Genomic DNA, 14,431 nt, shown 5'->3' with positions numbered 1-14,431 from the left:
TGACCCAAATTATTTAAACTTCTCAATGTTTTAATACAACTCCCTGACCCAAATTTTCTTAATCTAATTTCTGAAACATCAGACTTAATTCATCAAATCAACTAACCCTTGAGAGCCTCTTGTGAAATTATCTTATTTTAAGTTCAATGAGTACAAACAAAATGCTGAGTCTAGATAAATATGATTACAATTGATGTAAAATACTTTCAGATTGATTTTATTTTGGCCACAAAAATAACTTTCTGTATCTAAAATCAGAGGATTTTGTTATTCATATATAACTATGATAGTACTGGGAGAAAAATAAAATTATTCAAATCATGCTTAAAGCAGAAGGACATCATTTTAGTAAAATTGGTTATGGTAATATATGCTACTGTCAACCTCTTACTGAAAAGTAAATGCTGAATTAATATCAAATCACAACTTAAAAAAAACACTGAAATTCCTAAGTGTTAAAAAGGACCATTATTTGTAAATTCCTGAAATACTTGTAATGGATGTCATTATACTTAGGAACCAACAATCAATCAATTGAAAATTGATAGATTACTCTGTTGTGGCTACCGTCATATTTTTTTCAATTGTTCACAAAATTTTTGTAACCCCAGTCAATAATGATTTAAACCCAAAACCTGATTAAAGACTCCCAGGACACTGTAAGGTTTACCTAGTAATGCTATGCTTAACTCTGATTCCATTAGGAAAATGTTTCTAAATAATTATCATGGTGGTTCCAATAGTTCTACAGAAAAACAGAATAGAGGAAATAGAAGACAAGTCAGCAACAATTTTGCTCAAAAAGATCATCAATCACTCAATGTAAAATTTTGTAAAGTTTGGCAGCTATGCATCAGTGTTTTAAAATAAAAACTTTCAACTGATATCTACTTCTACCATATAGTGACCGCCTTCAACAAAGTGAAGATTATGGAATTATTTACAGCAGATTCCATTGAGTGTGTAGCGAAAGGTAATATCTTTGGTTAGCTTGCTTGTTAGCTGAACCGTGAAGTCATTGTTAGGTTAGGTAAACTACCCTACTTTTTGAATAGACTAGTCAGACAGAAAAACAATCGATCTGTCTGTTGGACTATGCTACTTCGAAAGAAGGGTAGTTTACCTGACCTAATAATGACTTCACGGTTCAGCTAACAAGCAAGCTAACCAAAGCTATTACCTTTGGCTACACACTCAATGGAATCCACTGTAAAGCATGCTTACAGCATTCAATTTGTTGAAGGCATCACTATATGGTAGCAAGTATCTGTGACCCCTTTGCTATTAAAAAGAACGAGGAAAACAAATGAAATAACTGACCATAAAAAAACCTGCATTAAGAATATTTAAAAATTTTAAAATGTTAAAAACAAGAAGCAGGGAAAATTAATAACCTTGCTTTTTCAGGTGAGTTGAGCTTTAGCGTTATGGTCAAAACAATTTTATCTGAATCAAAAATAAACTTCACAAACAGTACTTGAAACTACAATGAATTACTAAGGTTTAGCCCATTTAAAGTTTGAAAGAACTGTATCTTAGCAAAATTCCACAGTATAATTAATAAATAAAAGTAATTAATAAAGCTTCAAGAGTGTCTTTGGGATGAGCACTTTAATAGTTCGTTGATTAAGTCATCAATACCACATTTTCAGTTAGAAACAAGGACTTCATTATTACAAGCCAAAAATCTTAATAGTATTTTGTGCAAACTTCATTAATTCTGGAGATTAAAAGGCACCAAATTAATGGATATGATTAGTCTGTGTCAGTTTATATAAATCTTAGCCTGAATATCATTATCTCCAGAAGACAAACACTCATGTGACCATGAACTCCCCCATTTAAAAGCCAATCAGAAAAGACCGTCTGCTCAGAGAGATGATTTATATTTTTTTGCATTCTTTTATTCTTTGATTGTCACAAGAAGCCAAGATTTATTTTTTAAATCTTTAAATCGCAACTTTTAAAAATAAAATTTGAGTGATTATATTTGTCTGATGACTGTTGAAAAATAACTGTTTCAATTGATTAATTTCCAATTTTCTGATGTAGTCTAGCTATTATGATCAAATATAATCATTCAATTATATCAGACAATCGCCTTCCCAGAACATTTACTTATTGTGTTTTTTCTCATCATAATTTGATAAACGGGTGTATAAAGAAAATCAATACATATTATATGTTAGCAAATAAAGATTCAATCAATGACACAAAACAGATTTATCTTCAAATAAACCGAATTGTCCAGAGTAGATCCTCAAAAGTACACTTCATTATTCTATAAATACCACTCAATACAATTCCCACTTGCCCTAACTGACAATACTATCGAGAAAAAACATTTCACAATTTATGGAAATTATTCAATAACAATTACAGGTTGGACAAATGTGTGAAACTCGACAATTGTTCGGATCCAGTTGTCAAATCAAATTCAATAAAATGGTAACAAACTGTTAATAATATCCATGACTTTATATATTTTTTGTCAATTTTTTGCAGCATATTCGATCATATTAAAAGAAAATTAGCAACATGACCAAACAACGAAAGGAGAATAATAAGGTTCATTATTTTGTCCCAAAACCAGACTCTTTTTTTTTAAGACTACATCGTATTTGATCATAATGCAGGAAAAGTAGAAATCACGATATATTAATAAATGAGTAAAGAATAACAATGTTATGACATTTCAATCACTCATACTAGGCACATATTTCAAGAAAACGAGGAGAAATGCTGAGATTACGTAATTTACCATTCAATTTCCTTTGAGGAAATATTATAGTAGGCTTTGAAGTTCAATGAAGAGTCTCTTTAATCTATAAGACATCTGCCATATAAAGACATACTTATGAATAAAAGAGGATTTGTGGACAGTAACTAATTAGTTAGGCTAACTTTATAAACTAGAGGCTCTAAAGAGCCTGTGTCGCTCACCTTGGTCTATGTGCATATTAAACAAAGGACACAAATGGATTCATGACAAAATTGTATTTTGGTGATGGTGATGTGTTTGAAGTTCTTACTTTACTGAACGTTCTTGCTTCTTACAATTATATCTATAATGAACTTTGCCCATTAGTAACAGAGAAAAATATTTGGTAAAAATTTACATAAATTTACCAAAATAATGAAAATTGTTAAAAATTGACTATAAAGGGCAATAACTCCTTAAGGGGTCAATTGACCATTTAGGTCATGTTGACTTATTTGTAGATCTTACTTTGCTGAACACCACGCTGTTTACAGTTTATCGCTATCTATAATAATAACCAAAAACGGCAAAATTTCTTGAAAATTACCAATTGGAAGGCAGCAACCCAACAACTGGTTGTCCAATTCATTTGAATATTTCAGTTCAGAAATATATTGACTTGATTAACAATTTAACTCCTTGTCAGATTTGCTCTCAAAGGATTTGGTTTCAGAGTTATAAGCCAAAATCTACATTTTACCCCTGTTCTATTTTTAGCCGTGGTAGCCATCTTGGTTGGATGGCCAGGTCATTGGACACATTTTTCAAACAAGATACCCCAAAGATGATTGTGGCCAAGTTTGAATTAATTTGGCCAAGTAGTTTTAGAGGAGAAGATTTTTGTAAAAGATAACTAAGATTTACGAAAATGGTTAAAAATTGACTATAAAGGGCAATAACTCTTAAAGGGGTCAACTGACCATTTCGGTCATGTTGACTTATTTGTAAATCTTACTTTGATGAACATTATTGCTGGTTACAGTTTATCTCTCTATCTAGAATAATATTCAAGATAATAACCAAAAACAGCAAAATTTCCTCAAAATTACCAATTCAGGGGCAGCAACCCAACAACGGGTTGACCGATTCATCTGAAAATTTCAGGGCAGATAGATCTTGACCTGATAAACATTTTTACCCCGTGTCAGATTTCCTCTAAATGCTTTGGTTTTTGAGTTATAAGCCAAAAACTGCATTTTACCCCTATGTTCTATTTTTAGCCGTGGTCGCTATCTTGGTTGGTTGACCGGGTCACGCCACACATTTTTCAAACTAGATACCCCAATGATGATTGTGGCCAAGTTTGGTTCAATTTGGCCCAGTAGTTTCAGAGGAGAAGATTTTTGTAAAAGCTAAAGACGACCGACAACGACGACGGATGCCGGACGCCAAGTGATGAGAAAAGCTCAATTGGCCCTGTGGGCCAGGTGAGCTAAAAAGATGTTGATGTTGGTAAAATTGATTTTTGGGTATGGCCTTAGCTCATATCTTACAAGAATGTCCATAGTACATATATAGCCCACTCGCACTATCATTTTCTATGTTTAGTGGACAGTGAAATTAGGGTAAAACCTCTTATTTGGCATTAAAAATTAAAAAGATCATATCATAGGGAACATGTGTACTAAGTTTCAAGTTGATTGAACTTCAATTTCATCAAAAACTACCTTGATCAAAAAACCTGAAGGGGTACAGACGGACAAACGAATGAGCAAATTAATGGACTGACAGACGAAAGGATGATCGAAAGAATCGACACACAGACGGAAAACATAATGCCCCACTTTAAAGATGGCACTTTTAGGTCAAAAACAAGAATTTTAAAATGTGTAACTTAAACACATGTCATGACAGAATTTAATGACAGCTGCATGAAATGAAGTATCTAAAATACATTCATTTTTACTATTTTTGGAAACTGAGAGGCCAAATAAGGGCCAACCGATAACATTTATATTTCTTAACCTAACTACCCTTACACTATAAAACAATCTCTTTATTTTGTTTACCGGGCCGCTGTAATACACTTTGGAATCAACACTTTCTTTGTAAGAGAATCCTTATACATATAGCTAATGGTTTAAACCCATTTCCTTTCAGATATTTACACAAAAGCTTTACATTAAGCTATATATTAACAACAATGATTATTTCTCTACAAAACAACATGTAATATGTTAACATATCATACATAAATATATTTATCACATAAATGCATAATATAAGTACATTGTTAGATAATTCAAGTAAAATATCATCGACAGGAAAATAGTGTTTCCTCATAGAAGCTTTTATCAGTCAATTCTTTCCAGTTTATAATCAATGTACTTTAAACTTGAAAAGTGCTAAAAGCACTACTGAGATAAAAGATGTAAAAAAATATCCATCACTAGAACCTGCCTATGATATTTTACTTTGCCATGTATCAATTCTTAGGCCACCAAAACTCTTTTTACAGATTGCTTTTCCATAAACTTGAAAAAGACTTTCGCATTACCCTACATACATTTTACTGAAAGAGTAAGCTTTCCTCAAATAAATCAATATTTGTGACTTATAAATTGATATTTATCTGTAATTCGAACTGCAGTGGCCTAAGCAAAGATAAGTGTGTTACATATTATAAGCATGGTTATACTGATTATATTGGTAATACTGATTATACTGATTAAACTTACCCTTATAAGAATGATTATACTGATTAAACTTACCCTTATAAGTGTGATTATTATGATTCTTGGTGTTACTTGGACTATGAGACTGGTGCATTGGCGTACTTCTAGGGGTACGTATAACTAGTAACTCAGGCACACATGGTAATTTCTTACTACATTCACTATTTATAGAGGGAGTTCTACTAATGCTGCCATGCGGCGGTGCTAAATGATTTGGCGATGATATACGAGGCTTGAGCAATGGAGGTGATAGCGTGTCTGTTGCAGTAAAAGCGAGCGTGTTAATAGATTCAGACGAGGGGTTCATGCTGTTAAAGCCTGGCACTGTTAGAAAGTTAGTACAACGTGGTGACGATATAGAGTCTAGGTCGCTCATCTCAGGTGATGCGCGGGGAGCTATAGGACTACTGTTGCGACGACTTATATGTGGGTCATTCTGATTGTTAACAAACTGATAAAAATAGTTAAATCTGTGCGAACAACTATTACAAGCATGACTCTGTGCAGATTCACTACCTTTGCTCTGTTTTCGCTTCCCTAATGCTAACTGAGGTTTTATTTTATGTCGTGGATGAGTCTTTCCTCTTGCATCGTAATACATTTTTAAGATTTTCCGTTTTGCTCTCCGTCCTAAATGTGCAACGTATTTTAATATTTCTGCATAACATCCAGCAGGTTCTGAATTACTGGCCAAAGTACTTGACGACTGAAAACGTTTACGTTCCTGCATCATACGCTCAGTTTCTCTTTTCTTAGTCTCTGAGAACTGGGTCGCTATCACAACTAGGCATAAATTTATCATAAAAAAAGAACCAATCTGAAATGAAAGAAAAGTAATTATAGTTAGGGTTTATTCATACTGTCCCATGTCAAGGCGCCTGTAATTCAGTGGTTGTCATTTCTTGAGGTGTTACATATTTGTTTTTCATTCATATTTTTTTGTACATGAATTAGGCTGTTAGTTTTCTTGTTTGAATTGTTTTAGATTTGTCATTTCTGAACCTTTTATAGCTGACTATGCGGTATGGGCTTTGTTTTGTTGAAGGCGGTACGGTGACCTATAGTTGTTAATATCTGTGTCATTTGGTCTCTTGTGGAGAGTTGTCTCATTGGCAATCATACCACATCTTTATTTTTCATATTCCTCAATATTTCACTCTTGAAACATTTGTTAACAGTCTATACAGTAAACACAAACTTTTTTCCCGCTGGAATCAAAATGGATTTAATGGAGCCTGTAATTTAATATATAATTCAACCAGAAAAACAGAATGATAAATTGTACATACATGTAGATCAATATCATTTTCAATCAGACTTTTAATTATTTTTTTCAAAATAAATTCTGTTATTGAATTTTTCAAATTAGCATGTTGTCATTATAACTCATTTGTTTGATGGTTATTTTTGACTATTTTTAACTCCACAAGTACAAGTTGATTCTAGAGTTTCACCTCATTAGACAAACGAACTAGATTCACTTGTTCTTCGTAAAAACTTGGCATTTTCTGATTTTATTAATAAATTAACACTTAAATCCAGGTTTCTGCATATAAATATAATTCATGATGTTAATTTTTCTGTCATTTGTTTTTAAATGTTTTAAACACTTCAAAAAGATTTGAAAGTCGAAAGAATATTTGATTTATGAGTTGATATTGAGTGTCATTTATCATATGTGTCTTTCTGTTTGATCTCCTTTGGTTTTTTTTAGAAAAAAATGTGGTAATTTCCCTTCCCGATCGTTTATTTGTCTTTACAATAGTCGGTCTGTCAATGACTTGAACATTACACTTCGATGCATAAAACATGCTTGACATGCAATCTGATATTTATATTCTTGTTTTTCTGTCTTTTTATTTTTAGGCTCAAACTCATAAAGAAGTAGCAATTCTTTTTGTTACTGTAACTTCCATTTTTATGTCATCATCTTAATATTTATAAAACAGCTTTTCATATACAGTGCTAATATGAGACAAATCGCCAGCAGAGACCAAACAACGAGCTTAGTTAAGAACTTTAAGTTCACCGTACTTCATTCAACAAGCCCATAATCAATATTTCAAAACTAATATGGCAATAAATACATGTACCGAGAAAAACTTATTTGTTTTCAAATAAATACTATTATACATGTTATTATTGTGTACATATTATTATGCCATTAGTTTTCTCGTTTAAATTGTTTAACATTTGTTATTTCAGGTCTTTTTATAGCTTACTATGCGGTATGGGTTTTGCTCATTGTTGAAGACTGTATGGTGACCTATAGTTGTTAATTTCTGTGTCATTTGGTCTTTTGTGGAGAGTTGTCTCATTGGCAATAATTCCCCATCTTTTTATTTTTTTATATACCTATTATAACAAAAAATCTAGACCGCACTTCATTTTTTAAAATATTGCTTTAGATAAATAAAACTACACTCATATGTGTGTGTTAGTTTGAATGTTTGTAAATTGTTTGTTTATTTCATTTCATTGCATTTCATGAGGGCCTCAGGGATGATTAGTGTTATAAACTGTAAAACCCTCTATAAATAAAGAATTATTATTAATATCATTATCAACATTTTCAATAAAAAATCTACCACAATTTAACCCCAACATTTTTCTGTGAATGGTACTTCAATTCCTAGTTCAAAATGGCTACACCCTATCAATTTTAACAAGACCGTTGAGAACTGGAATAATTTCATAACCAATGGAGAGATAAATGAAACAAAGAAAGTAATACTCCCCAAGTGTTATGTACTTAAAATGATATTCCATCTAGATTAATGTCATTTCTACCATTGAATACATACACCTCCACAAAGTAACTTTTGAAATAATAAGATTTATAGAAAATGTAGTTATTATAATGTTATTTTGTAGGAAAAGCATTAGAGGCGAGGGTGGGCAGACATTTAGTGACTGACACTATCTTATTACATTTACTTTTGGTACTTTTACAGAATGAAGTTAAACCATATATTTTTGTCCTAGGAAATTGGAATTCTTAGTTTATATTCAGGAATGTGTGACAATTGAAGAACCAGTGGTCTTTTTTTAAGTATTCCAAATCAAATTTTAATATAAAACATTTCTCGAATTTGTTTTTACATTTAAAGTCATTTTGCTAAAACTTGACATTGCAAAATCTACTTATATAATCTTCTATGCTATACACTGAAATTCCAAAGGTGTTTTGTAAAAATTTTTACAATACTATAGATCATTTGACCAATTAATTAAATTTTTCAAAGAAGACTCAATTTTCTGTTAAATGCTGTTTTTTTTTTTTTTTTATTTTCTATCATAAATGTCAATATTCTTTAAGGATAAATAAAAGAAATGGTTGACAATACGTTTAAGAGCCTTCTCATGCGGTTGAATGTGATTACTATACCGTTTTTAAAGTGAATATTTGATAACCAGCCCCAAATATTTCATGATTATTTGATAATCTAGGGCTGTTTTATTTATTATCTTACCTTCTATACATTTCTAGGAATGTGATTGGTTAAAAGTGTCTGTGTGGAAACCGTGTATATTTTATATTAGATTAGTAGGGAGGCGGGGCTTATTTCATACACAGTTAGAAGTGGTGTTATGTCCCTTTATAACAAGAATGTGTCCAAAGTACACGGATGCCCCACTCGCACTATCCTTTTCCATGTTCCATGGACCGTGAAATTGGGTAATTATCTAATTTGGATTTAAAATTAGAAAGATCATATCATAAGCAACAAGTGTACTAAGTTTCAAGTTGATTGCACTTCAGCTTCATCAAAAACTACCTTGACCAAAAACTTTAACCTGAAACTCCCACTTTCATTTTCTATGTTCAGTGGACCGTGAAATTGGGGTCAAAAGTCTAATTTGGCTTAAAAATTAGAAAGATCATCTCATAAGCAACAAGTGTATTAAGTTTCAAGTTGATTGGACTTCAGCTTCATCAAAAACTACCTTGACCAAAAACTTTAACCTGGACGGACGGACAGAGCCACAGACCAGAAAACATAATGCCCCTCTACTATCGTCGGTGGGGCATAAAAACAAAACGGTACTGAGAAAATATCTTAAAGGTTTCAACAGAAGAAGAAATTGATGATTAAGATTGAAATAAGATAAAACACATTAAACCTAAGAAGTTGATATTGTTGGCATCTGTTTTTGAAGGATCAATTAAAGTAGTTTCTTAATGCAACAGTATTGAAGACTTGCTCATTTTGATAGGTCACTAGTCTAAATTTCACCCGTTAAGATAGTTGGTAAGATAAATTTGTTACATAGTGTGCTAGTGAGGTAATACGGTATATATGGGCTTTACTCTCACCACATATGGAATTTACTGACCCCATATATACCGTATTAGGTCACTAGCACACTATGTCACTAATATTATTTGATTATATACTGTATTAGGTCACAAGCACACTATGTCACTAATATTATTTGATTATATACCGTATTAGGTCACTAGCACACTATGTCACTAATATTATTTGATAATCTTCTTCAAAAAAATATATGTGTGATTATATTGGCAAAAAAATTGTGATATAAACAGATTAATTTAACTACTTACCACAATTAAAGCTACAAAATAAGACCAGTCCCAAAAAGAATGAGCATCTTGTACATAATACATAATATTCACCCAACTTTCTAAACTAATTACCTGAAAAATAAAATTAAATATTTAGTAAAATGGAAAAAATGTAATAGATTTATTAATATCTACAAATTGATTCAAATAATGATCAAGTAAAAAATAATGACCTAGGCAAAAAGATCATAGATTTAATTTACTAACATTATTTTGACTGTACACCAGAATTTTATTTTCAATAGCTCTGTATAAATTAAAATAGAACGCAATATGTGAATTCTTTTTGGTGTCAAGACTGCAGTTTTCACATTGTGAGCAACCCTGTTCTTTTCTTTACAAGCACTGGCATTATATATAATGCATGCAGTTTCTGGGTATGATACCAGTGATTTTATATAAACTTATGTTAAATACAAATATACTTTTCACTAGTCATTACACCTTGTAAGTAAAATTGAGAATGGAAATGGGGAATGTGTCAAAGAGACAACACCTGGAGGCGTCCTTCAGCTGGCCCCTAAACAAATATATACTAGTTCAGTGATAATGAACGCCATACTAATTTCCAAATTGTACACAAGAAACTAAAATTAAGTGTTTGTCTAAGTGTTTTCACACTTAATAATCTAATGCAATGGTAGCCAGATCTTTGGTAGTCTTTGTTAATTTTGTTCAAACTTTTATCATGTTTATATATTATTCAGAGCATGACAGCTGGTAAAAAATCTATTGTTAAAAACTGAGCTTATTCACTTCCTGGTGTCTTTTTTTTTTTTTTTTTATAGCTGATGGATTGCTGTTTCAATATAACCCACATCTCTTTTCATTCATAACTATGTATATCATACATAAAATTTCAACTGAAAGTATAATGTTGTTTGCTCTCTTTTGCTTCATGACTTACATGTAACTGTAAAAATAAGATGAGGCATGTAAAGCATGAAGTACTAATCCTTATAATGCCCCTACTTCCTGATGATATCACTTCTTTTTGTGAATTGCCCTAACCTAACTTCTAGTATTCATTCTATTCTTTGCTTGAAAGTTTTAATTTGTTCAGTTCTGTTTCCTTTTACTACTATCTTTTAGATATTTGTGTGCGACCTTCAAGTGCATTATGTATTGGGTTTCTGTTTGTGCATTTTTAAAGGATTTCTTGTGACATGTTGATCTGCTATTCATAAGAAAGTTCAGTTTATACTACTGAACCAATCCTGTTAAAATTAATAGCCAATCAAAATGTAATATATCTGTGATGGGGGATAGCAAAAGAGTTTATTATCAAATTAAGGACCATGGTGTTTAACCTTAGTGTTAAAATTCTTAGTTTAAGCTGGTTACACAATAAAATTTATTGAACGCTTGCTTTAATTTTTCTCTCTAGTTAATTCAAATTCAAGTTTCTGAACTTTCAATAAGTGCATTTTTAAGTCAGAAAATTAAAAAAAAATATCACATGTTGCTAATGCACACTTCAGAAAGTCTTTACAGTCAAATTAGCTACATATTTTCAGAGGAAAAAAATGACTTAAACAAAATCTTTAGCATATGAAATATTGCATTATAAAATTTACATAGCTTAAAATTCCTTTAGAAGTATAGAACTCACTCTAAAGGAGATCTTAAGTCTAAGAGTTATTCTTAAAGGTAATAACAAATGTGTATATAGGTTATTTTATTTTAGAAAGCTCAAATATTACACAAGATTTCCTACAACATTCTAAACTGTTTCTTGCATATACCAAAGTTCAGGCACTGTAATATTTGAACTCATTTCCTGATGTCTGTTACATGTACAGTTAAAACATGAGAGTGCATCACAAGCCTATTATAATGGCTGTCTGAATCATTATGCTAATTTAAATGTACTCTACAGTTAACAATGTATTTTTATAGTTCTTTCTTATGTTGTACTGTTATACCACTGTCCCAGGTCATGGGGAGGGTAGGGATCCTGCTTACATTTTTAACCCAGCCACATTCTGTACGTATGAGCCTGTTCCAAGTCAGGAGCCTGTAATTCAGTGGTTGTCGTTTGTTGATGTTTTACATATTTGTTTTTTTTTCATTTTTTTTTACATAAATTAGGCCGTTAATTTTTTTGTTTGAATTGTTCTACATTTGTCATTTTGGGGCCTTTTATAGCTCACTATGCAGTATCGGCTTTGCTCATTGGTGAATGCTGTACTGTGACCTATAGTTGTTAATTTCTGTGTCATTTGGTCTCTGGTGGAGAATTGTGTCATTGGCAATCATACCACATCTTCTTTTTTATATCTAGTCAAATTTTCTAAGACTACTGAAACAAAATCTCTGGTTTATTAAACTTTACATTTACTTTTCGTAAAATTAACAAAGCTTAAAATTGTTATAGGAGTAAATAAAAACTCTCTTCAAAGGATGACATAAGTTTATAAGAGTAATTCTTATAAATCAATCTTTATTTTAGAATGCTCAAATATAAGACAAGACTTCCTTCTTGCATTTTAAATACCAAAGGTCCAGGCACTATAACAGTTAAATTCATTTTCTTATATTTGTTTGTGTACAGTTTAACATAAGAGTGCACCATAAGCCTATTTGACTGTCTGTAATGCTAATACAAATGCACTTTACAGTTATAACGCTGTACATTGCACTCTAATAAAATATTTTTTCTTTCACCAATTTTTTTTCAATTTGTTAATAAATAAACAAGAGAAGATCTACCACAAGTGTTAGATATTATCACATTTTCTCCATGTAAAAAATGCAGCAGAAAGATAGCAAAAGACTTGATGTTTCTTAAATGATCAGAAAATGATATTAAAAATCTTCTTTTTTTTTCAAGGGGTAAATATTTCTATCGAAAAACTAAAAGCGGTTACTGACCAAAGTGCTTATAAAAAAGTTGGTTGATTGGACAATAATTCTAGTAAATTAACAGTTTAATTGTTTAATTGATACTTTTGATTGGACAATAATTTTAGTAACAGTTCAATTGAGACTTTTGATTGGACAATAATTCTAGTAACAGTTCAATTGAGACTTTTGATTGGACAATAATTCTAGTAACAGTTCAATTGAGACTTTTGATTGGACAATAATTCTAGTAACAGATTAATTGAGACTTTTGATTGGACAATTAACCCATGGGAGATTAAAGATGTGCACTCATATTCCTTGGTTAAACTCAAACTGTAAACAAACATTTACAGATAAATGTGATAACACTTTTAAAGTGCTCAACAATTTTATTTCTAGTTAAACCATCACTTGTGAAATGCTGTACAGGTTCTTTTTATGAAGTAAACAAATAGTTTAGTAGCAATCAATTATAAGACAACTATAAAGAAGATAGAAGTTTAGTTTAGTTTAAACATATTTATTTATAGTGGATTGGGAAACAAGTTTTGCAACTTATATTAATCCCTTTCCACTTTGCGGGTGCGAGTGCTGCCTTGTAGCGGCATAAGCCTGCTCTTTTTCGGAATCTACAAGGGTGTCTTTAACGTGCAAGAGATATGGCTCTCTCTTAACACGGGTCAGCCATTTATCGTCCCCTTCCGACGGACTATCATCGTTTCCTCAAGACCATAGTATTTCTACAACCAATGACAATGAAAAAAGTACTGTTAGGTTATAAGTACATATACTGTGCACTTTCTCAACAAAAAAAATTCAAACAGCAATAAGTGACTTGGTTTGTTTATAATACATTGCACATGTTATTATGCAACATACTGTACATTTTGTTATGCTAGATATCCTGTCCTTGTCTGCATGCTTTACATATATTCTTACTGCTATTCTTACTAGCTTAAAAGTCCTGATGAACTTTAGTATTACAATGTATGACCCTTTAAAACTCCTTACATCAATCTTATAATTTACAATAACAAATTACTTACTTGAAATATAGCTACTCAAGCTAATCCTATATTGTCAAATGAAAAAGCACCCTGACAGAAGTTGTGATGCGCTTTTATGTTATTATACTACAAAATTTCCTTACATCAATCTTATATTATACAGTAACAAATAACTTACTTGAAATATAGCTACCCAAGCTAATCCTATATTGTCAAATGAAATAGCACCCTGAAAGGGGTTTTTATCCCCTGCAGTACAATAGGTGTAATACTGATTCCAATTTACACAAGAATTATTTGTGGGCGTATTATTGCTGTACATTTTAGCAGTTCCGTTACACCCTATTCCTTCGTACTGATAAAGCGGGAAACTGTCACATGTCCTCATTCCTGATTCTCCTGGTTTACTGCATATATAGTCGTAATGTACATTTAGGAGTTTCTTTGGAATATAATAAGGACTTAAATTTGCTCTGAAAAGAAAAGAATATATCTCAGTTATTTTTTCAACAAACTTGTTGCTAGCACACTGACATCTTTCATTACTTTA

General features: G+C 31.4%; 1 protein-coding gene across 3 annotated transcripts in view; it reads right to left on the bottom strand.

Moving 5' to 3' along the window:
- The window catches only part of LOC139489760 (voltage-dependent T-type calcium channel subunit alpha-1G-like), a 160,050-nt gene that overhangs the window by 54,256 nt on the left and 91,363 nt on the right, over positions 1–14,431 (bottom strand). For all 3 annotated transcript variants that reach the window (XM_071276549.1, XM_071276550.1, XM_071276551.1), the window contains 3 exons: positions 14,060–14,354; positions 10,007–10,099; positions 5,473–6,253 (listed from right to left, as the gene is read on the bottom strand). In XM_071276549.1, coding sequence (XP_071132650.1) covers positions 5,473–6,253; positions 10,007–10,099; positions 14,060–14,354 — 1,169 coding nt within the window. The remainder of the gene's footprint in view (positions 1–5,472; positions 6,254–10,006; positions 10,100–14,059; positions 14,355–14,431) is intronic.

This window comes from Mytilus edulis, chromosome 9 (assembly GCF_963676685.1).
Source record: "Mytilus edulis chromosome 9, xbMytEdul2.2, whole genome shotgun sequence".
NCBI classification, from domain to species: domain Eukaryota; kingdom Metazoa; phylum Mollusca; class Bivalvia; order Mytilida; family Mytilidae; genus Mytilus; species Mytilus edulis.
Note: the sequence above shows the minus strand (reverse complement) of the source record. Positions and strands in the feature narration are given on the sequence as shown.